Raw genomic sequence first — 24,434 nt, 5'->3', positions numbered from 1 at the left:
ACCTGATGCCACGGCCGCCAAGACCACCGCGGAGCCAGCGCCTAGCATTACTGGGAGCCCCCTCCCTTACCCCTTAACCCTCAACTCTGTTCAGGAGGCACCTTCCTTCAGCTGCTTGCCTCCTGAATCTCAGAGCCTTACCCCTGCCCCTGCCCCCTCCCCTGCCCCCACCCAGTTTACCCCCTCCTGCAATGCTCCTGCCGCCCCGGGGTCGTTTTTTTTCCGCCTTTTGCAGATTCCTCCCAGGGAGCAGTCTCTGCACTTTTTAGTCGCGACCCATTAGGAGTTGCAATTTTTCCCCCGCCATCCCCTTCCACCCCAAGGCATGAAATGGATTTAATAACCCCAGCCTGTCAGACGCCCCGTCGGTGGTCCGCACCCTGCCTACCCTCCTTAGTGGACCTCGAGGCTGTATTAAGAACCCCACCGGGGAGTACCCCGGGAACCGTAACCCCACCCCCCCATGAGCTGCGGCATGCACTACGGAAGTTCTTAGAACACACCTGTGGTGCCCGCAATAAGGTACAGCTAGCTCTTCAGCTCTGGGGGGACTTTGAACAAATTTTTCAGGCCACAAGGGCCCTTATAAAGGAGGGCAGAGGGCACGGCAGGCGCGGTGCTACGGCCTACGAGCGGGCCCGCAGCTTCCAAAGCGATCTACTCATCTACGAGATGGGTCACGGGTTGCTGCGCAACCCGCCGGGGGCCACAAACACCCCCGCCACTGAGAAACCTCCACCCCACCAGCCCTCCGCATGATGCCTTTTCTTATTGCAACCTTGAATACCAGGGGCTGTAGGATGGCTCTCCGCAGGTCCCAGGTGCTCTCTCACCTTCAGGAGGGGGGGTACTCTGTAGTTTTCCTGCAGGAGACCCATACAGACCCGACCTTTGAGGACAGGTGGCGGCTGGAGTGGGGGGACGGGGTCTACTTTAGCCACTTCGCGACTTGGCAAGCTGGAGTGGCGACCCTGTTCTCCCCCACCCTACAGCCCGAGGTGCTAGGAGTCACTGAGGTCGTGCCGGGCCACCTGTTGCACCTTCGAGTCCGTATGGAGGGGCTCGTGGTCAACCTTGTTAATATCTATGCCCCGCAAATGAGCCCAAAGCGGCCACAATTTTACCAGCGGGTGTCCGACTTTCTCGGCACCCTAGATTCGCACGAGTGCCTGGTCCTGGGAGGGGACTTCAACACCACCCTCGAGGAACAGGACCGCTCAGGGGCCGAGCCGAGCCCAACTGCTGCGAACATCCTCCGGGGAATAGTTGAGTATCACTCCCTAGTGGATGTCTGGCGTGACCATCACCCAGATGACACCTCCACGTTCACTTTTGTCCGGGTGGAGGCCCATCGGTCACACCACTCTCGGTTGGACCGTATTTATTTATCCCGTTTCCACCTTTCACAGGCTCACTCCTCCACCATTCGGCCGGCCCCTTTTTCCGACCATCATTTAGTTACTATAACGGTCTCCCTCCGGGCAGAGAGACCGGGGCCGGCCTATTGGCACTTTAATAATAGCCTGTTGGAGGACGAGAACTTTGTGATGTCCTTCCGGGAGTTTTGGCTGGCCTGGCGAGAGCAGTGGCGTGCCTTTCCCTCGGTGCGGCGATGGTGGGATTTAGGGAAGGTACGCGCCAAGCTCTTCTGCCGCGACTACACTCGGGGCACCAGCCGGCGGAGAAATGCGGCGATAGAGCAGTTGGAACGGGAGGTCTTGGAGCTGGAGAGGCGCCTGGCCGCCGACCCCAAGGATCCGTCCCTCTGCGGAGCGTGCCGGGAGAAGCGGGAGGAGCTTCGGGCCCTCGAGGACTACCGGGCCCGAGGTGCCTTCGTCCGGTCCCGCATCCGCCTCCTTCGGGAGATGGACCGCGGCTCCCGCTTCTTCTGTGCCCTGGAGAAAACGAGGGGGGCCAAGAAACACGTCACCTGCCTTCTAGCGGAAGACGGCACCCCCCTCACGGATCCGGAGGAGATGTGTGGGAGGGCCCGCGACTTCTACACAAGCCTTTTCTCCCCGGATCCGACCGATCCTGACGCTTGCGAGGTGCTCTGGGAGGAACTCCCCACGGTCAGCGTAGGCGACCGAGACCGGCTGGAGCTGCCTCTCACCCTGGCCGAGTTCTCGGAAGCCCTCCGCCGCATGCCCACCAATAAATCTCCGGGCATGGACGGGCTGACCGTGGAGTTTTACCGCGCGTTCTGGGACATCCTCGGCCCAGACCTAGTCACCGTCTGGGCTGAGTCTTTGCAGGGCGGGGTCCTCCCTCTGTCGTGCAGGCGAGCGGTGCTCGCCTTGCTGCCAAAGAAGGGGGACCTCCGCGACTTACGAAACTGGCGTCCCCTCTCACTCCTTAGCACGGATTACAAAATCGTAGCGAAAGCAATTTCGCTGCGGCTAGGGTCCGTGATGGCGGACGTGATCCACCCAGACCAGACCTATACTGTCCCGGGTCGCAGCATTTTTGACAACCTCTTTCTAGTCCGAGACCTTTTGGAACTCGGGCGGAGAGACGGTCTGTCGTTCGCCCTCCTGTCTCTCGATCAGGAGAAGGCGTTCGATAGAGTAGATCATGGGTACCTCCTGAGCACCCTGCGGGCGTTTGGATTCGGACCTCAGTTTGTGAGTTTTCTCCGGGTGCTGTACGCCTCCGCGGAGTGTTTGGTTAGGCTCAACTGGACCCTGACCGAACCGGTCAGCTTCGGGCGAGGGGTGCGGCAGGGGTGCCCCCTCTCAGGCCAGCTGTACGCTCTGGCGATCGAGCCTTTCCTCTGTCTCCTCCGCAGGAGGTTGACGGGGTTGGTGCTGCGGGAGCCGGAGCTGCGGCTGGTCCTGTCGGCGTACGCCGATGACGTCCTCCTCGTGGTCCAGGACCCGGGCGACTTGGCGCGAGTGGAGGCATGCCAAGCCATCTATTCAGCAGCCTCCTCCGCCCGAGTCAACTGGGTCAAGAGCTCTGGCTTGGCGGTGGGGGGCTGGCGGCAGGTAAGCTCCCTCCCATCCGCGCTTCAGACCATCCGGTGGAGTGCCGGCCCTCTGCTCTATCTCGGCGTTTACCTTTCTGCCACGCACCCTTCTCCGCCGGAGAACTGGCAAAATTTGGAAGGCGGCGTGATTGAGCGGATCAGGAAATGGACGAGGCTACTCCGATGTCTCTCCCTTCGGGGGAGAGCACTGGTGCTTAACCAACTAGTCCTGTCCACGCTCTGGTACCGGCTCAACACCCTAGCCCCGGCCCCGGGTTTCCTGTCCCACCTCCGGAGATTGATTCTGGAGTTCTTTTGGTCAGGATTGCACTGGGCCCCTGTTGGAGTTCTTCATTTGCCCCTGAAGGAAGGAGGGCAGGGCCTGAAGTGTCTGTACACTCAGGTCCGTGTTTTCCGCCTCCAGGCCCTGCAGAGGCTCCTTTATAGTGCAGGTAGTTCGACGTGGAGCATATTGGCGCATGCCTTCCTACGCCGCTTCCATGGGCTCCGATATGACCGGCAGCTCTTTTATCTTTGTCCGAGAGGTTTTCCGCGAGATCTCTCCGGGCTGCCGGATTTCTACCAGGACCTCCTCCGGACCTGGAAACTGTTTTCAACGACCAGGTCCGTGGCGGCCATCGTGGGGGCAGATCTCCTCACGGAGCCCCTGCTACACAACCCCCAACTTCGTGTGCAGGCGGCGGAGTCCCGCACGGTGCGCCAGAGGTTGGTCCTGGCGGGAGTTACAAGGGTCGGGGACCTCCTGGACTACGACCGGGGAGACTGGCTGGATCCCCTGACGCTCGCTCAACGCATGGGGCTCTCCAGCCTTCGCACCCCCCGGCGCGTGCTTCAGGAGGTGGAGGCCGCTTTGACCCCTGCCGCTCGGGCTTATGTTAACCGCGCCTTGTGCGAGGGCGCACCCCGGCCATCCTCTACCCCAGGCCCACCGGACCTTTCCATTGGGCCCCTACCCTGCCGATCCCGACAAACCCCTCACCCTTTCACAGCGAGCCGGCTGCATGAACTGCAGCCGGTCAGTTTTCAACTTGCATCACGGAAATATTTGTATACACTCACGCTTCACACCCTTCACGCCCACACCCTGGTGTCCCGTCCCGACACAAAGTGGCGGGACCTCCTGCTACCCTTGGAGGGTGAGCAACCTCGGTGGGCCAGCCTGTACTCCACCCTGGTCCCGAGGCCCGTCGGGGACATCAGTTGGCGGCTCCTTCACGGAGCTGTGAGCACGGGCGTGTTTTTGACACGGTTTACTTCCATCCCGGATACTTGTCCTTTTTGTAATGTGAGGGAAACCCTGGCGCATGTCTATTTAGAGTGTGCCAGATTGCAGCCCCTTTTTCGGCTCCTCACAAATCTTCTATTGCGCTTCTGGCTTCATTTTTCTCCCCACCTCTTTATCTATACACTCCCTATCCGTGGCCCCACAAAATCACGGGATCTCCTGGTTAACCTCCTCCTAGCCTTGGCTAAAACAGCCATTTACAAAACCAGAGAGAAGAGGTTGGCCCATGAAACGTCCTGCGATTGTAGGGCCTTTTTCCGATCCTCAGTACTTTCACGTATCCGAGCGGAGTTTCTCTGGGCGGCGTCCACTGATTCCCTTGACACCTTCGAAGAGCGGTGGGCGCTGTCCGGGGTTCTCTGCTCGGTGACCCCGTCCGGTTCCCTCCGTCTGACCTTTGATTGAGGGGAAGAGCGAGAGACACCAGCCCCAGCCATTGCCGCTGTGGACACCATCGTCACTGTCATCTAGGAGGGGTCCTATAATACGTGGATGCCCCCCCCACCCCCACACCACCCACCCCGCAGCCGTGCCCATCTTGCCGGGCACTCTCAGGGGGGGGATAATCGGTGATACCGGGCGCGGCACTGGGTAACTCGAGGGGGTGGAAGACCACGTGTGTCGAGGAAACCCCCCGCTCTGGGCCCAGGCTAGCCTGAACACTTCTCCCTCCTGAAAGCTGCTGTGTTATACCTTCTGTTTGCGTTGTTTTGTTGCATACTTTGATTTGGTTCTTTGGTAATTCTTGTAATTGTCACAATAAAATTTTTTTTCTGTTTCAAAAAAAAAAAAAAAAAAAAAAAAAACAACCTTCCCTGTTATCTTACCCAGGGAAAAGGGACCTACTTAGCCTGCTCTCCAGCTGCTGCCCTCTGGCCTGGGCTTTCCTTGCTTTTTTCCCCTGCTTTCGACTTCCCCCCTGACCGGGCCAGACGCTCTCCCCCCTTTCCTTTCTTTTTGTTGTTTTCTTTTTCTTTCTCTGCTGTTGCTAGAGTGCTGGCCGGCTGCCAGTCGGCTGTTAGCCCACCCCACCCCCCCCGTCTGCCCTCGGATGCTGCTGCCGCTCCAGCCTGCTGCCGCTCCAGCCTGCTGACCCGCTCGGGGGGGAGTGGAGGGACCCAGCCCCCAGACCCAGCTGCTTGCTGTTTGTTTGTGGACCTGTATTCGGCTGAGAGAAACTTTTATCATCTGCTCCGGCATCCCTGGAATGTTGCAGCTGTGGAGAAAGCCCGGAATAGAGAGAAAGAGAAACAGCCATCTACCGGAGGAACAAATCGCCGTGGAGGGGGTCCAAGACTGAGTAACTTTTGAACTGTGCTCTCGTGTGGGGGGAGGCCTTGACTGTGTCTTGACTGTGTTTGTAGGGACACAGGGGGTGTGGCACGGAGCTGCCCCCCGATCCATCTGTGTCCTCCCAACCCCCACACTATGATCTTCCTCACTGCTCCCTCCAACGTCATTGCTGGCTGTTTAACATCTGCCTCTGGACTTAGCTGCTCGCCCTGATTCCACCTTGTGGGCCAGAAGCACCAGCCAGCCAAACAGGACTCTCTGGACAAGCGTACGGTAGTTCATGTGCCCCCCCGCCCTGAACTGCCCATCCCACAGCCTGTCCCTTTTTACCTGACCCCAACTCCTGTTAACCACCTGCCACCACCCCCACTGGGGCATGGGCAATGGAGGTCACCGGGGTGACCTCCACCGCTGCCATGCCCACCGCCTCCCCAGACTCTAGGGGAGCCACCCCAGCTGGCGGGAAAGGCCAGGACAAGAAGAAGGGGAAGGGCCCCACTAAAACCACCAGGCCCTCCGTGGCAGGGGCCACCCCCACTGCTGCGGCCCCGCCACCGACCACGGCGTCCTTCCCCGCTACCCCCCCCCCACCAGCTCTGCGGGTGTCCCTCCGTCACCCCCCAGGATGTATGCCCGGGCAGCAGCAGCCCCCCCGCCTGCCGCCTCGTCATCTCTCCCGCCCACTGCCTCCGCCACCATCAACAGCGGCCGGGACCCCTTCCCCACCATGACAAGGAAGCACGGTGTCCGGTGCCTCCTAGTGCCCACCTCACCCCACGTGGAGACCTACATGCGGGCGTTGGCGAGGGTGGTGGGGCCCTCGGCCATTGTGGCAGCCTCCAAAATGTATGGGAAGGTCATCGTCTTCTTAGCATCGGAGGCTGCCGCCCAGGAAGCGGTGGAGAGGGGCCTGGCGGTGGGGGGGGGCTGTTTGTCCCCCTAGAGCCACTAGAGGACCTGGGACTCTGTCCCTCCTTTTCTTCCCAATGCTGCCCTGTTACCCGCCCTTTCCACCCTGGAGAAACCTGTTTCTGTCATCAGCCCTCTCCCATTGGGCTGCAAGGACCCCACCCTCCGTCACATCTTTTCCTTCCGCCGGCAAGTGCAGCTTCTACTGCTGTCGGCAGCGCATGACGGAGAGACGCTCGAGGGGTCCTTCCTAGTCCCCCACCAGGGGGCGCAATTACCGGGTGTATTTCTCCATGGGGGAAGCCCAGTGCTACCTCTGCTGGGCATCAGGGCATGTCCGGAGGGACTGCCCCTTAGCCCGGCAAGGAGGGGCACCTGGGATCCCCGAGACCCGGCAGGACATCGGCCCCGTCATTGCCGACGCCCCTGGCCGCCCGATACCCGAACCCGCCCCCCCTCCTCTTTGGACCACCACTTCTCCCGCTCAGGCCCAAGGGGCACCTCCCCTACAACGCCCAGATGAGCAGGAGAGCCCCGCCCTCACTGCTGACAATCTGGCGGGGCCCATGGAGGAGGGTGTGGCAGAGATACCACAAGGCATAGGACAGAGCCTGCCCCAGGGAGAATCCTCCCTCCCTTATGCCGCCCCACCGTCCCCCTGCCAAGTCCCTGAGCCATCGCCTTTACCCCCTGAGACGACCCCTGCTAACCAGCCCCCAGATGATGCCATGGAGGGCTGGGCCCTAGTCCAGGGGAAGCGAGGCAAGCGGAAGGCTCGAGCTCCGCCTCATCTACCCAAAGCGCAGGCCCCCCGGAAGACCAGGAAGGGGGGCACCGATGCCGAACCTTCCGCTTTGCCCACGAGTGCGTCCCGTCCACCGGTGTCAGCCGGGAAAGACGTGGTAGCACTGGAGGGTAGTGTCTCCCCTCCACGGGAGACCCTCCCCTCCGAGACCCTCGAGGAAGCCCCTTCTGTCCTGACACTACCCAAAGCCCCCGTGAACCCCGAGGCAACCGTCGTGGAGGGTGCCAGTGGGGAGAACCCCGGGGCGACGGAAAGTGTCCTCTCCTCCATGTTCGAGGAGATCGAGGCCCTAGATCTGACTCCGGTCGCCCAGGGGGAGGACGACCTTTTGCCAGCAAACCTCGATTTGGGCGACCTCACTCCACCCCTCTTTTCCCCATGCTCCCTCCCCCTAACTGCTGCTTCTGCTCCCACCTCCAAGGAGCCCCTGGATTCCTTCATCGACCCGGCCGCTGATGACACCCCGCTGACGACCACTGAGCCTGCTCAGGTGACAGCCGGCGCCATGCGGCCGGGACACGAGTCGCCAGGGGCACCCCCCATTGGTGCAGAGGAATCGACTTCCTTCCCGAGCGGGAGCCCAACAGAAGATAATCCACCTCCTGATGCTGTGGCCGCTAAATCCACCATAGAGCCCGCTCCCGGTATCACTGAGAGCTCCCTCCCCACCCCCTTAACCCTCGAGCCTGATTGGGAGGTGCCACCATCCAGCTGTTTGCCTCCCGAAACACAGAACCTCACCTCTGCCCCTGCCCCTACCCCTATCCAGTCTACCTCCTGCGATGTTATTGCCGCCCCTGGGACTGTCTCCTTCCCTTTTCCAACTGATGACCCCCAGGGAGCGGCCTTTGCATTCTCCTGCCCTGACCCATTAGGGGCTGCTATTTTCCCTCCACCGCCCCCTATCGCCCCAGGGCTTGAGGCAGGCCTAGAAGCTCCAGCCAATCAGGCACCCTGTCGGGGGTCCCCACCCTGCTTGCCCGTTTTAGTGGGCCACGGGGCTGCACCAAGGGCCTCGCCGGGGAACAACCGGGAAACCGTAACCCTCCCCCCCGTTACCCCCATGAGCTGCAAGGAGAGCTGCGGAAGTTTTTAGAGGATGTCCACGGCTCCCACAACAAGGTACAGCTTGCTCTCCAGCGATGGGGGGACTTTTTTCAAATCCTCCAGGCCACAAGGGCCCTCATGGGGGAAGGTAAAGCGACAGGGAAGCAGGATGCCGTGGCCTACTGGCGGGTCCGCGTCTTCCGTGACCAATTACTCACCTACGGGATGGGTCAAGGACTGTTGCGCGGCCCACTGGGGGATGCGAGCATCCCTGCCAGTGAGGATCCCCCCCAGCCCTCCCCATGAAACCTCTCACCATCGCAACGTTGAACACCCGGGGTTGTAGGATGGCTCTCCGCAGGTCCCAGGTGCTCTCCTTCCTTCGGGAGGGAGAGTACTCTGTGATTTTCCTTCAGGAGACCCATACGGATCTGACCGCCGAAGACAGTTGGCAGCTGGAGTCGGGGGACAGGGTCTACTTTAGCCATTCCACGGTTCAGCAGGCTGGAGTGGCGACCCTGTTCTCCCCCGACCTACGGCCCGAGGTGCTAGGGGTCACCAAGGCCGTGCCGGATCACCTGCTGCATCTCCGGGTCCGTATAGAGGGGCTCGTGGTTAACCTCGTTAACGTCTATGCCCCGACATCGGGCCCGGAGCAGCTGCAATTCTATCAGCGGGCGTCTGCCTTCCTCAGCACCTTAGATTCTCACGAGTGCCTGGTCCTAGAAGGGGATTTTAATACCACCCTCGAGGAGCGAGACCGCTCGGGGACCGAGCAGAGACTGGCCGCCGCGGACACCCTCCGGGAGATAGTTGAACATCACTCCCTAGTGGACATCTGGCGTGACCACCACCCGGATGACACTTCCACGTTCACCTTTGTCCGGATGGAAGCCCATCGGTCGAGCGACTCCCGGTTGGACCGCATTTATTTATCACGCTTCTATCTCTCACGAGCCCACTCCTCCAGCATTCGGCTGGCCCCGTTTTCTGACCATCACCTAGCCACCGTGACAGCCTCCCTCTGTGCGGAGAGGCCGGGGCCGGCCTATTGGCATTTTAACAACAGCCTGTTGGAGGATGAGGGGCTTCATGACGTCCTTAAAGGAATTCTGGCTGGCCTGGCGAGGGCAGCGGCGTGCCTTTCCCTTGGCGCGCCGATGGTGGGACCTGGGGAAGGTGCGCGCCCGGCTTTTCTGCCACGACTACACCCGGGGCACCAGCCAACGGAGAAATGCGGCGATAGATCAGTTGGAACAGGAGGTCTTAGAGCTGGAGAGGTGTCTGGCCACCAGCCCCGAGGACCCGCTCCTCTGCGGAGCGTGCCGGGAGAAGCGGGAGGAGCTCCGGGCCCTTGAGGACCATTGGGCCTGGGGCGCCTTTGTTCGATCCTGCATCCGCCTCCTTCGGGAGATGGATCGTGGCTCCCGCTTCTTCTATGCCCTGGAGAAAACGAGGGGGGGCCAAGAAACACGTCACCTGCCTCCTGGCAGAAGACGGCACCCCCCTCACGGAACCGGCGGAGATGTGCGGAAGGGTCCGAGCCTTCTACGCAAGTCTTTTCTCCCCGGATCTGACCAACCCTAGCGCTTGCAGAGTGCTTTGGGAGGAGCTCCCTATGGTCAGCGCGAGCGACCAAGACCGGCTAGAGTTGCCTCTCACTCTGGCTGAGTTCTCGGAAGCCCTCCATCGTATGCCCACTAATAAGTCTCCAGGCATGGACGGGCTGACCGTGGAGTTCTACCACGTGTTCTGGGACGTCCTTGGCCCAGACCTAGTCACCATCTGGGCCAAGTCTCTACAGAGCGAGGTCCTCCCTCTTTTGTGCAGGCGAGCTGTCCTCGCCTTACTGTCGAAGAAGGGGGACCTCCGCGATTTACGAAATTGGCGTCCCGTCTCACTCCTCAGCACAGACTACAAAATCGTAGCGAAAGCAATCTCGCTGCGGCTAAGGTCTGTGCTGGTGGACGTGATCCACCCAGACCAGACCTACACCGTCCCGGACCGCAGTATCTTTGATAACCTATTTCTGGTTCGGGACCTTTTGGAACTCGAGTGTAGAGATGGTCTGTCGTTCGCCCTCCTGTCCCTAGATCAGGAGAAGGCGTTCGATAGGGTGGACCACGGGTACCTCCTGAGCACTCTGCAGGCGTTTGGCTTCGGACCTCAGTTTGTGGGTTTTCTCCGGGTGCTGTACGCTTCCGTAGAGTGTCTGGTTAAGCTCAACTGGACCCTGACCGAACCGGTCAGCTTCGGGCGAGGAGTACGGCAGGGGTGCCCCCTCTCGGGCCAGGTGTACGCTCTGGTGATTGAGCCCTTCCTCTGTCTCCTCCGCAGGAGGTTAACAGGGTTGGTGCTGCGGGAGCTGGAGCTGCGGCTGGTCCTGTCGACGTACGCTGATGACGTGCTCCTCGTGATCCAGGACCCCGGCGACTTGACGCGGGTGGAGGCTTGCCAGGCCATCTATTCGGCAGCCTCCTCCGCCTGGGTCAACTGGGTCAAGAGCTCTGGCTTGGCGGTAGGAGACTGGCGGCAGGTGAGCTCCCTCCCACCCGCGCTTCAGACCATCCGGTGGAGCCCAGGTCCGCTGCTCTACCTTGGCGTTTACCTTTCTGCCACGCATCCCTCTCCGCCGGAGAACGGGGAAAATTTAGAGGGCGGGGTGATAGAGCGGCTCCGGAAATGGACGGGACTACTCCGATGTCTCTCCCTCAGAGGGAGAGCGCTGGTGCTTAATCAACTAGTCCTGTCCATGCTCTGGTACTGACTCAACACCCTGGTCCCGGCCCCAGGTTTCCAGACCAACCTCCGGACATCGATTCTGGGGTTCTTTTGGTCAGGAACGCACTGGGCCCCTGTAGGGGTTCTTCATCTACACCTGAAGGAAGGAGGACAGGGCCTGAAGTGTCTACACACTCAGGTCCATGTCTTCTGCCTCCGGGCCCTACAGAGGCTCCTCTATGGTGCAGGCAGTTCGGCATGGAGCACAGTGGCGCACGCCATCCTGTGCCGCATCTGAGGGCTCCGATATGACCGGCAGTTCTTTTATCTCCGTCCGGGAGGTCTTCCGCGAGACCTCTCCGGGCTGCCGGTCTTCTACCAGGACCTCCTCCGGACTTGGAAACTGTTTTTAACGACCAGGTCCGTGGTGGCCACCGAGGGGGTAGATCTCCTCGCGGAGCCCCTGCTACACAACCCCCAGCTCCGGGTGCAGGTGGCGGAGTCCCGCTCGGTGCGCCAGAGCTTGATCCTGGCAGAAGTCACGAGAGTCGGAGACCTCCTGGACTACGACCGGGGAGACTGGCTGGATCCCCTGACACTCGCCTGGTGCATGGGGCTCTCCAGACCGTACCCCCTGGCGCGTACTTCAGGAGGCGAAGGCCGCTTTGCTGCCACTGCTCGAGCTTACCTCTACTGGGTCCTGCTCGAGGGCACACCCCGCCCACCCCCTCTACCCAGGCCCACCGGACCTTTTAGTTGGACCCCTGCCCCGCAGATCCAATCGACCCCCTCACCCCTTTACTGCCAGCCAGCTGCATGAACTGCAGCCAGTACGCTTCCAAACCGCGCCAAGGAAACATCTATACACACTCGTGCTCCACACCCTTCACGCCTTCACCCTAGTGTCCCGCCCCGACACAAAGTGGCGAGACCTTCTGCCACCTTTGGAGGGTGAGCAGCCCTGGTGGGCCAGCCTATATTCCACCTTGGTTCCGAGGCCCGTCGGGGACATCAGTAGGCGGCTCCTTCACGGAGCTGTGAGCACGGGCACGTACTTGGCGCGGTTCACCCCTATCCCAGATACTTGTCCCTTTTGTGGTGTGAGGGAAACCCTGGCGCACGTATATTTGGAGTGCGCCAGGCTGCAGCCCCTGTTCTGGCTCCTCACAAATCTCCTATTACGTTTTTGGTTGCATTTTTCCCCTCACCTTTTTATTTATGCACTCCCCATCCGTGGTCTCACAAAGTCGCAGGATCTCCTAGTTAACCTCCTCCTGGCCCTGGCTAAAACAGCCATCTATAAAACCAGAGAGGGGAGGTTGGCCGATGGAGTTTCCTAAGACTGTGGGGCCATTTTCCGATCCTCGGTCCGTTCACGTATCCGGGCGGAGTTCCTCTGGGCGGCATCCACCAACTCCCTTGATGCTTTTGAGGAGCGGTGGGCACTGTCTGGGGTTCTCTGCTCGGTGTCCCTGTCCGGGTCCCTTTGTCTGACCCGTTGATTGGGGGAGAGAGTAAGGAACCCCAGCCCCAGCCATTGCTGCTGCAGACACCACCACCTTAGAGGGGTCCTTTCACACGTGGGTGCGCGTACCCCCCCCGGATTGTCCACCCCACAGCCTGCCCCTCTTGTTGGGTGCTTTCAGAGGAGAGAATTGTTGGTGACACTGGGCGTGGCGCCAGGTAACTCGAGGGGGTGGCAGACCTTGAGAGTTGATGAAGCCCCCTTGCTCTGGGCCACCAGGTAACTCAAAAGGGTGGAAGACCACGAGAGTCGAGGAAGCCCCCCGCTCTGGGCCCAGGCAAGCTTGAACACTTCCCTCCCCTGAAGCTAATGAGAAAACAATTGTGATTGGTTGCTGTGTTACACATTGCATATGCTGCTGTTTTTATTTTGTAAGTGTGTTATGCAAATAAAAACATCTTTTGCTTCAAAAAAAAAATTACTCTCCTGTAGCCATCTGGCCCGACCCTGTCAGTGTCTATATGTTTCTTCTTACTATATTTTCCATTCTATGCATCCGATGAGCCCCCATCTGAGGAGCATGTCATCAGCGTACGCCGACAGGACCAGCCACAGCTCCGGCTCCCGCAGCACCAACCCTGTCAATCTCCTGCGGAGGAGACAGAGGAAGGGCTCTGTAGCCCGTGAAAGCTTATGCTCTAATAAATTTGTTAGTCTCTAAAGTGTCACAAGTACTCCTGTTCTTTTTACCATAATATAATTACTTGCCTAAATTAGGGTTGCAGGATCAGACCCATAGTTTTGACTTTTGTAAATCCAGCATAATTAAAAAGCTCACTGCTCTCATTGGGAGTTCACTGGTCTAGTCCTTTATTCCCACAGTGTTGATACCAAGTTCAGCCTGTCTATTGGCATCTCATGCAGTACATGGTTTAATTTGGGAAGAGGGCTCAAGGTTCTCCATTAATCTGGTTCAGTTGTGTATGTCAGAGCCACCCACTCACTCTGAGCAAAATCCAAAAATGTCAGAAATCACAGATTTATTTTTAAACATGAAAATCACTTGATGTATGATTCCTGTGATAGATGTTACAAAACCTTAATTATAGATGTCTGATGTGTATCGTTTTTGACTGATTTTTACATGTAGATTGTGAGCTCCCTGAATAAAACCCATGTCTTCAATGGTGCTTGTATAGTGCAGAGCACATAATCAATATTGATTTAATAATAAATACAGTAGTGTAAATCTTTCCTATGACTTCAATGGACTTTTGATTAGGCCCTTAGAGAGGAGTAACATTAAAGCCTGAAGTGATATAAACTAATGAGATCACATATAAAGTGAGTGTATTCCGACTAGAAGCAGTTGAGTTCAGTGTAAACTACTATTCAAATCTCAGGAGGTAATAAAAAGCTTTATCTGTATATAAAATATTATCTCTCCTCTTGAATGTTAGTTTAAACTTAGAATAAGGATTTCCATCCGGGGATAAAGGTTGGCCCTTCTCTTCCTCTCTTTCCACCCAAACAGAAACCTTCTTTTCCTCACCTTTCCCATCCTTTTTCTCTTTATTAATCTCTTGAAAAAGACACGTTGCTAACCCTTCCCATCTCCTTCCCCCCTCATTGGCAAAGCTCCACCCCATTACCTGTCTATCTTACGTAACACTACTTATCCTACTCTCCTATGTTGAAAGTATTGTGCTCATTCCTCCCTGCCCCAGCCTGCTTGGTCCCAGTTCTCCTCTGCTGGTTCCTAGTAGAGCAAAAAGTCAGGAATCAATAGTGGGAAGGGGCACGTTAGGAAGACAGGCTTGGAGAGGTGGGGGATTCCTACACAGAAGGAGGCAATGCTAGTAAGTATATATTTCAAGCAAGAGTCAACCTGCTTCGTCTTCTTCCCAGCACAGAACACCCAATGGCTGTCTCCATGCCTTTAGGAACTGGTCACTTGCAAGCTATTAAACACTTGAGAATTAGCAAATACTGAACTTTCAGAATTCAAGGCCATAATGGAGAGACTTTGTACCCATAAACAATTTAGAAGCCAGTGCAATCTGTGGAGCTCAGGGATAAAAAGCTCCTTGAATTAAACACTTGTAATTAAACAGGAAACCATATTATGCACTTGCTGAAGGTTCCAAGTGGTCTTAAAATGTAGTCTCAAGTAAAGCACATAGTCGTCAAACATGCAACCTGGAAGGGGCAAAACTGTGGATGTATGTGGTCGATCCATATCCAAAAGGAATAGTTAGCCTCTCTGCCAATCAAAGACGGGGGAGGGGAAATCTTTTGGTTACTTCTGCTGCCTGGATATTCAAAGGCAATTGAAAATCCAGTAGGACCTAAGTTGCCAGCTTCGGTAACAAAATTTATTGCAATTGAGAAAATAGATATAATCAATTACAGTTTCTATGGAAATTTCCCTAGGCAAACAACTTCTAACCTCTGCCTTATCTAGAAGGACCCTCCGCCAACTAACTCTAATCAGATCTCCAATCTCAGATAGATAGAGGGAAAGCTGAGTGTCAGGAATCAGATTCCCCAGTAGAGCCAGTCTGGAAGTAAAACCTGCAGCAGAGCCAGTCTCCAGGTGACCTAATGCCTGCAGCTGGCCTATAGTAGGCTGCCTGATTGGCTGGAAGAGTACTCAGAACTGCTTCAAGCATTTGCCTATGGCTACAATAGCTCCTCCTCATGAATATTTTGTTAAGATTTTGGTTGCACTTTTCCCCTCACCTCCTTATCTATGCACTCCCTGTCCATGGCCCCACTAAGTCAAGGGACCTCCTGGTCAACCTCCTCCTGGCCCCTGCTAAAGTGTCCATCTATAAAACCAGGGCGAGGAGGTTGGCTGATGGAGTCTCCTGTGACTGTGCGGCTATTTCCGATCCTCTGTCCGTTCATGTCTCCGGGCAGAGTTCCTCTGGGCGGCGTCCACTGACTCCCTTGACGCCTTTGAGGAGCAGTGGGTGCTGTCCGGGGTTCTCTGCTCGGTGTCCCCGTCCGGTTCCCTTTGTTTGACCCTTTGACCGCACTCCTGTCCCTGTTGTTCATTAGTTGTCCCCCGTAATTATTTGGTTTTCCAGGTCCTGTGGACCCCCCCCCCCCTTAGGCTGGGGAGGATCCTTTAGCAGTGGGCGGGCTCTGCCCACCCACTTCCTGGATCCCAATAAGGCTACAATAGCTCCTGTGCCTGGTTGTTCCCAGCCCTGCTTCTGCCTTGGACCCGGCCTTGCCTCATTTCAGGCAACCCAGTTCTGACCCTGGACTTTATATCTTGACATCAAACACATACCTGTAGTAAAAAGAAAAGGAGTACTTGTGGCACCTTAGAGACCAAGTACTCCTTTTCTTTTTGCGGATACAGACTAACATGGCTGCTATTCTGAAACATACCTGTAGTAAGTAGCCTATTCAATTAAAAACCAACTCAGTAGATTTTCTGTCCAGGAGAGAGGACATTTTTGGTATGTGGCCCATATAGTCTTTAGACATTAAAGTTCTGAGGCACAGCTGACCCTGAACTGCTCCTCTTGTCAACACATCGCTTAGCCTCAAGCCATGTACTGATTCTTTGCTTTTTTGCCCATTGTTATGATGCAATAAGAGCATCATTCCTCTTTCTGTACTGGGACTATCTTCTGTCTCTGCCCCTGTTAATTCAGGGCAACAGAAGAAGTACAGTAAATGGAGGCAGGTGATTGCACACGTACACTCCTCCCTGCTGGTCACTGTAGAATAACTGCTGGTCAGAGTACAGCATGTGATCATTCCCTGGTGTTCTCTATGTGTCAGATTTTATATGGCCTCCAAGTCACACTTTAGGCACTTCTGTCTTCTGCTGTTAGTGGATCTCTTCCTGTTTCATCATTCTTCCTACTGCTCTTCCTCCTTCAAAACTAAATAGAGTAAAATTGGTTTGATATACTACCTTTTGTACTCAGGGCATCTCAGAGTGTTTCATGCACTAATAAGTTGAATGCCATGATTTTAGACAAATGGAGATTCCAATATTTTTTGTTCACAAGGATTGGGGGAGACTGGAGAGTGCTTATTATTGGAGCCTTACTGATGGCCTCTCATTTTTTAACTTTGGGGTGTTAATTTCATTTTTGCCTGTTTGGGAGAATTCCCTTCAAATACACTCTTTCAAATGATGGATTATAATCTGGGGCTAATGGCTTCACAGATCTTCAGTAGGAGGTTAGATTTCTGAGTTTTTCCTATCAATCCTGTTAAACAATTAAGTTAATAGACCCATAGCTGAAAGAAACGTGCATAGATCTTGGTCCTGGAAGGTGTCAGTAGAAGTTGTTAAATTCTTCATAGGAGTTCTCAGCACCTTGCAGGATGGAACCCACATTACTAATATTAATTTCCTCATATATTTTCATTTTTTTTATTTTCCTTCCACTTCTCTAGTCTTTTCCCCACTGACTTTTGTATGTCCCCTCATTGCCTTCTTTCCCAAGTGTGTCCTCTGCCCGTCTCTCCTCTTTTAGCTGCTCTTTGGGCAGAGCCTTGGTTAAGGGTACAGCTGAGGTCCTACTTATGCTGACTCCAGTCCCTAGATGCCGGTAGGACTTTTTAAAGTTACATGATCCCTATGGTCATTCAGCAAATTTCAAGTGTGGTTCTACTCTGCACCTTCTTACCCAACAGATCTTTTCCCATTGTGTATTTAGAATCATATTTGCTGACTTCATTGACAAAAATAATTTTTTACTATTTTTTTAACTCCTATTAGCCCTGCAAAGTCAATAATGCTAAGAAGAACTGAGCAGGATTCTATTTCTACTTGTGCACTACTGACAGATTATTTGCTAAATTCCAACCCCCGAGCTAATCAGTTAATCACTTGTGCAACCTCAGTGAGGGTAATGAGACTGCAGGAGTATAACTGAGTTTATAAATTGGCCTGCGGACTTTGTATGAATGATAATCCACAAGAAGAAAAGTACCCAGCTTCACCCTCCAAACCTAGGCTGAGTTTGCAGGGATGGCAGGTAGAAAATAACATTTTTTATGTGTTCACTCAATATATTTAATCTGAAAGGCAGTGAAAGAAAATAATCCTGGAACTTCACAGCACCATTTTTATAAACTGACTTTTCAGATTAGAACTTTACTTTAAAGCCCTGCCATTTATTTGTCCTCACTTTCAAGGCTCTGTGTTGTGATGAGCATGATTATGTTTCAGGAGGTGTTTGGCATGGCTCTTTTCCAAAGCCCAGTAACACCACTCTTGAACTGGATGGGAGTCACTGCAGAAGAATAGGAGCCACACCTTCACTCCGCTGCCAGAGACAGGGTACGGGACGAGTTGGACTACTAGTCTAATGCAGCATAGCAATTCCCCTGTTCCCACCCCTCAGGGCAGGCATTGACAATGCTACTTACAAGCAAGGCTGGTGCAACCACTAGGCAAACTAGGCGGTTGCCTAGGGCACCAAGTGGTTGGGGGTGCCAAAAAGCAGTTCCTGGCTCAGCAGGGAGAAGCCGCCTTCCGGAGGCACCGGAGAGCCAGAGTGTCGGCTTGCGGGGGCGGCGAGCCCCAGCCATGTGGGGGGGGGGGCAGCAGCTCTGCAAAGGCAGTGGCACTGCTACTGGGAAGCAGCTGCGCCCCCAGCCCCTCCTGTCCAGGCTGTGGCCCGGTGCCCGCCCCGGGGGAGGGCTGCTGCAGGCTGCAGCAGATGCATGCAGGCGGCAGCCCCCGTGCACCCCCTGGCTCTCCCCTTGCCACGCTCGGGCTTTGTGGCTCCCGGGAGTGTGAGCCGCTGCTGCCCCTCCCGGAGCAGGCTCAGGGCCCCGTGCCCCAGTGGTGGCGGCTCACATGGCCCAGAGACACAGAGCCCGAGCGTGGTGAGGTGGGAGCCAGGGGGCGCACAGGGGCCGCTGCCCACATGCATCCACTGTAGGAGCCGCCGGGGGAGGCGCCGGCACAGCCCAGCTCCCCCCCGGGGGCTCCTGCAGCAGATGCATGTGGGCGGCAGCCCCCGTGCACCCCCCGGCATCCCCCTCGCCGTGCTCAGCTCTGCGGCTCCCGGGAGTGTGAGCCGCCGCTGCCCCTCCCGGAGCAGGCTCAGGGCCCCGAGCCCCAGTGGTGGTGGCTCACATGGCCCGGAGCCACAGAGCCTGAGCGCAGTGAGGTTAGCCAGGGGGTACACGGGGGCCGGTGCATAAATGCATATTTAGGGTTCTTCAGTAACTTGATATCTCATCGCATTGCATTTTTGGTCTTTTGTGTTTGAAAAGCAGATTCTGTGTTCACCATTGAAAATCTTGGTTACATTCCAGAACAATGGTACAGAATTCAGAAGAAGACCTCGATTATAGTTTATCATGCAAGATGGGAATGTTCTTCAGATTTCAGATAAAAAAAGACCAATTACATGGTTGAGGAGTAAATATAAAGTATTTTAATGTGTTTATACAAAGTGAGTTTGTTTACACTTGGACCATCACATCTTTAAAAAAGTCTTGTTTTACTAACTTTAATATTGTTAAAAATTCACAAAGAAAGAAAATGATTTTGAAAGTTGAGTATGGAAAAACCTTTTATTTTTTTGCCCTTTTCTGCCTTTTGAGGTACTATTACTCAAATATTTGCACAGCATATTTTGAAAGTCAAATGAAAAACAATGAACTCATATCAACTAAGCCACCAAGTAGTTAGGTTTCCAGAGGATGGGGAGAGAGAAATACATTTTTTATCTAAGAGATAAAGAGCCTAGATTTTCATGAAAGTTGCTGACAGTTAGATGAGCAATTAACGGAGTGGGATTTGTCAACTGCAAAGTTGGTTCTTGATAGGCTATGTCACGTGACTTTATTTATTAATTTGGATTTCATTCTAAAAGAAACATCCCACAGCCATATGCACCACTGACAACCTGCCCAGTGTTTGCCTATGCACCTGTTAGATCATGTCTTTAGACTGTAAACACCTGGGGACTATCATTTACTATGTATCAATTTAGTTCCTAGCACAATGGGGCTCCAACTTGGTTGATGCCTCTGGCAATATAAATCTTTAATATTAATATTTTTAAAATGCAGTGCCATAGGAATTGTAATACATAACTCCATCCAGAGTAGCAGCATTTCTCCAGCCCCCATGCTACACACACTGAAGCATGCGAGTAACTTTAAACATAGCAGAACTACTCACAAGTTTGAAGTTATGCAAGTACTTCAGTGCTGTATTGTCTAATCATCAGTTAGTAGATGCAATGGCATTTGAAGTGCTCTTTAACCATAAACTGAGAGATTAGTATTGTCCTGCACCCGAGGACACATAGTATATGGTTGCAAGTAGTCCTGCTTCAGGGACTCACTCTAGGTACCCTTTGTGCACAAATTCCCTCAAATTGTGTTGGGCTGCAGACTTGGTCATGTTCCCCTTACACCTTTCTCCACTTTGGTTGCAAATATGGTAGCATGTCCTCTAGAGATGGTGTGCCATGCACACACCCTATCCCTGCTCTCTGGAGTTCTTGGGAGACAATGTGTCTATTCAATTGAAAATGAGGCATATGGGTGTCATGTTGGCCCAAGGATATGTCTATTTAAGAGCTAGCTCTTCTAGATGTTCCTCCGAGTTGCCTTGCAAGGGAGAAGAATTTGTGTGTTGCAGGAATTCTGAGGAAAAGCTGGGAATAGAACATGGATCTGCTCACTCCCAGGCATGTGACTCACACACAAGACCTTCCTTCTTAGCAGCATGTATGATTTATATTATAAGAGAAAAAGATTTATAACCCAATAATAAAATATCCCCCCTGCCCTTGTATTGTATGATTGTATTCATTACTGATCATGAAGAAATATCTTTTTAATAATCAAGAGGTAACAGGTGCAGTTAGAGCTAGAAAGGCTTGTTGGGATTTGCCCCTCAATGAACCGATGTGCGGGGGGGGGGGGGCACAAGGTGGAAATTTCACCAAGGGCGCAAAATATCCTTGCACCGGCCTTGCTTACAAGTGAAGAACTGACGGAGAAGTCATTTTGCAGACTAGCTCATAGAGCCTTAGATATTAGAACATGCTTATTGAGAGAGAGCACATTGGCCCTCTCTCAGTAAGATTATCCCTTTCTCTTTTTAAAAAGTACCATAAAATCTTTAATTTCTACAAACAGATCTTTGAAAAACAGGCAGCAGAAGCCTTGATTTAACATCTCGTTGAAAGGCAGTCTGCAACCACAGTTCCAATAGCTCCTAATGCTCTGCAGTGCCAGCTCTGGGTGTGAGCCCATGTCCTAATAATAATTGGACTTGCATCCATTATTTTGTACCAATAGAGTCATATTGACACTTTAAAATGACAAATTATCACCATAAACAAGGAGCATTGCCACTGAGAAGGAGAAATCAAAATGTGGACTATATCTTTTCAGAAGATGCATTGAGCTTTGTTTGCTTCTTGCTAGCATCTCTAAATCAAGGAAGCATTATTTTCCTGCCACTCTTCCCAAAATCAGTTGCCCTCCTTGTAATTTGTTTAATAGAAAATTGTACCGTGCATTAGACCCTATTACAATATTCTAAAGGTGATTTAGAATGGAAATATTTTCAATATAATAAAATGCATCTGAAAGATTGTTCAGCATGAGATTCATCTATGCAATTCACCACCACAGATTCTTCCATGCCACTTAAATCTTGCACTGGGCTTGTGAGGGGGTGTCACAGGTAGAGTGTCCTTGCAAGGGGGCTCTGAACCTTCTGTATATTTCACAAAGGGTTTTCAGACAGGTAACTGTGATGGATTAGACCGCCCATCCAGGATGCCACCTGATGTACTGGGGTTTCACTGAGCCTGCCTCCTCCACTAGCCTGGGCTCCCTCTCCCTGTTTTGTTGAATCAGGCTCTCCAGCCTCTGGCAGCACACACACACAGGTAGGGACGCACCAGCTGTAGAATCACACAGAGTCTGCAAGTAGCTGTCTATGGGAAGATTCAGCTAGGAAATTTCCCAGCACTCAAGTGCACACCGCCTTTGTGAAGTAAACCCAAAATAATATTGTTGTGCGCTGTATAGAAAGATCTGCGCAGCGCAAGCTCATAAAAATTCACCCTCTCCCTCAACGTGGAGAGAGATTTTGCCCCCCCAGATATGAATTGCACAAACTGGGTTTTGAAATAAATTAAAAACAAGTTTATTAAATATAAAAGATATATTTACATGATTATAAAGGATAGCAAACAGAACAAAGCAGATTACTGAGTAAATAAAACAAAACACGCACACTAGGCTTAATACGCTCAAGAAACAGGTTACAAAATGTAATATGTGACCCTAAATGTTGTTTTAGGCGAGTTGCAGAGTTTCTGTAGCTTAGAGTTCCGGTTATTTCTCTTTATAGACTAGACTCCTGTCTTAGTCTGGACTCAGCCCTTGCCTTTCCCTCAGCTCAGTTCCTTTGTCTCTTCAGGTACTTTCATCTGTCTTTCTTCTTGGGCAGGAAGGCAATGGAGAAGAGTCCTGTTTGCCTTACTCCCCGGCCTTAAATAGAATTTACATAAGGCGGGAAGCCTTTGTTTCCACGGGAAAAGTACCAGTAGTGTCCAAGGTGGTACTTTTTACTAGGTGACATTATCACCTGACCTTGCAGTGTCAAAGCAATCATCAAACCAGGTTTATTTACAATGTTCACAGGAAGGAACTCTTGGAAGATGGGGGATCCACATCTTCGGAGACTTGTTGTTTTTTTCCTAATAGACCATTAAGGCTGATTGCTTACTATCTGGTGGGTGTCTCCAAGTATAACCACAGTTGTAATTGTAACATAGTCAATATTCCTAACTCCAGATACAGAAATGATACATGCATACAAATTGGATAATCACATTCAGTAAATCATAATCTTTCCAATGATATCTTACATGAGCCATCTTGCATAAAATATATCTTAGTTATTCCATATTCATATTATAAGCTTATTTCTATAAAGAATATGAAGCATCACGTCACAGTGACAATGGAGACCAATAAGGTAATATGCACAGAATCTACATTAACAAGGATCCTGAGACTTGCACATGCAGAATGTATTAATTGTATGGATGGCCTGTGGCCACTTTCTCCATCCTATAAGTTGAAGTAGCAACCTCAGAGGGGTACTTCCCCTGGCCCCTGTCCTGATTCTGGGCTTCATTTCACCTCCCCAAACTACAGACACTTCTCCTACATACAACCACGTTACTTGGCATTATGTAGGTAAAGAGAATTTCGCCGTGCAAGAGCAAAATCTCATTGGAGGTTCCCCATTCTATTGGGTGAGTTAGTCATTGATCATAGCTCAAGGACAATACATTACTTTACATATACATTTTCTTTGCATTAACTGTTGACTTTCACACATCATTTGAGGTTTTTTGCTAAATGTGTGTCAGCAGATTAACTGAAAGTCAAAGATTTTTTTCTTTTAATTTTGCTTTACAAAGGCCATTAACTTCTTAAAGTTGTATTCATTTTTAAATAGTTTTAAAATTATGCCTCCTCCACCTCAGTCAGTGCTGTTTGATTTAATATTTTGTTCCCTGAATTCATTCATCATTACTTATTTTTTGTATTCCTCTAGACCCTTAATGTGACAGATGGAGCATTTGAGTTGGAGACTCTAGCTGGATGTATTGAATATAAACCTTTAATGGACATAGTAGTCAATGCATTTTTTGTTCGGGATGGGAAGCATTGCCTGTCTTCTGAGCGCAATCTCTATGTGGGTAGGTATTCTTTTAAGTTACATAACGTAGTATAACTATGGAACATAAGAAAGATACATTATTTCAGTTGTTCAGGTGTTACGATTAGATTCTATGTTAAGCATTATCATTTTGCTCAGTGCTGTACAAAATATAAAGACTTGGTCATTCACCAGTGATCTTACAACCTAAAGGCCAAATCCTGGAATCCTTTCTCAGTCCAAACTCCCACTGATGGAAGTTTTGCTTGAGTAAGGACTGCAGAATTTGGCTGAAAGTTAGACTGACGGTACAGTTCAGATACATGATCATATCCATCACTAGAAGAAAATAAAGTATCCAGGTGGTGCAGATTTCACTTAAAAATTTTCTTCAACAGCCTCTGTGCTGTCCCACTTATGGGATCTAGCACTTCTATCATCGCACTGCAGAATTGTATAGCAAAGCCGTGTCTGCTGAGAGAGGGGTGTGACAGCAGCACTGTCATGCTAGGATGACCACCAGAGTTCCTTTGCCACTGACACAGACAGCTAAACAGAATTCTTTCTTTTCCGTGAGCTAGTTAGCCTATTTTATTATTAGTTAGGCCCAGATTTTTAAAGGTATTTACTAGGCATTGCTCCATTCAGCACTGTAATGCTTAACTGACTTAGGCTCCAATATGACTTAAGTCACTTTTGAAAATGAGACTTAGGCTCCTAAGTCAATGAAAGGTTCTTATAGTGTCCCAATGCACAGTTTTCTGGACCTTTCAGGGGTTTAAGTCTTTATTCTACCAAAACCACTACGGCACCGACTTCAGCATCAGCAAAAACATCAACACCGATCTTCTCCCAGCACTAGAGGAACCTTCTTTGGCACTGAGAACTTTCCTGGTCTGGACCTTCTCCCAGGCCCCACCACCTTCAAGGATACCCATGTTTCAATCAGCGCAGATAAGACTAGCGCTGTTGGCGCTGGCAACATTGCCTCCCCAAAAAGAGTGGTATAGGTATGATAACTGTGAGGAGACTCCTTCAGAGGAAGTGGAGCAGTCAGCCATCAAGTATTATACCAATGGTATGTCCCCTGAGGATCAAACTGGGACTTCGTCTCTCTTCATAATGAACAGAAGCAATTTCAGGAGCTGACAAGGAGAATTACTAATACCCTTTTGTTACAGACTGAGGGGTCTGCACCATCTGATACCCTTTTTGACATCATGG

At 52.5% G+C, this 24,434-nt stretch overlaps 1 protein-coding gene across 2 annotated transcripts in view; it reads left to right on the top strand.

Moving 5' to 3' along the window:
- Positions 1-24,434, top strand: part of CFAP99 (cilia and flagella associated protein 99) — a 118,643-nt gene that overhangs the window by 26,872 nt on the left and 67,337 nt on the right. Inside the window, exon 3 of one of the 2 annotated variants that reach the window (XM_037898211.2) lies at positions 23,106-23,250. The exons of the other annotated variant lie outside the window; for it this stretch is intronic. Coding sequence (XP_037754139.1) covers positions 23,106-23,250 — 145 coding nt within the window. The remainder of the gene's footprint in view (positions 1-23,105; positions 23,251-24,434) is intronic. 2 annotated transcript variants of the gene reach the window in all.

The sequence above is a fragment of the Chelonia mydas genome, chromosome 4 (assembly GCF_015237465.2).
Source record: "Chelonia mydas isolate rCheMyd1 chromosome 4, rCheMyd1.pri.v2, whole genome shotgun sequence".
Classification (NCBI taxonomy): domain Eukaryota; kingdom Metazoa; phylum Chordata; order Testudines; family Cheloniidae; genus Chelonia; species Chelonia mydas.
The sequence above is the reverse complement of the archived record's forward strand: the minus strand, read 5'-3'. Positions and strand labels throughout refer to the sequence as shown.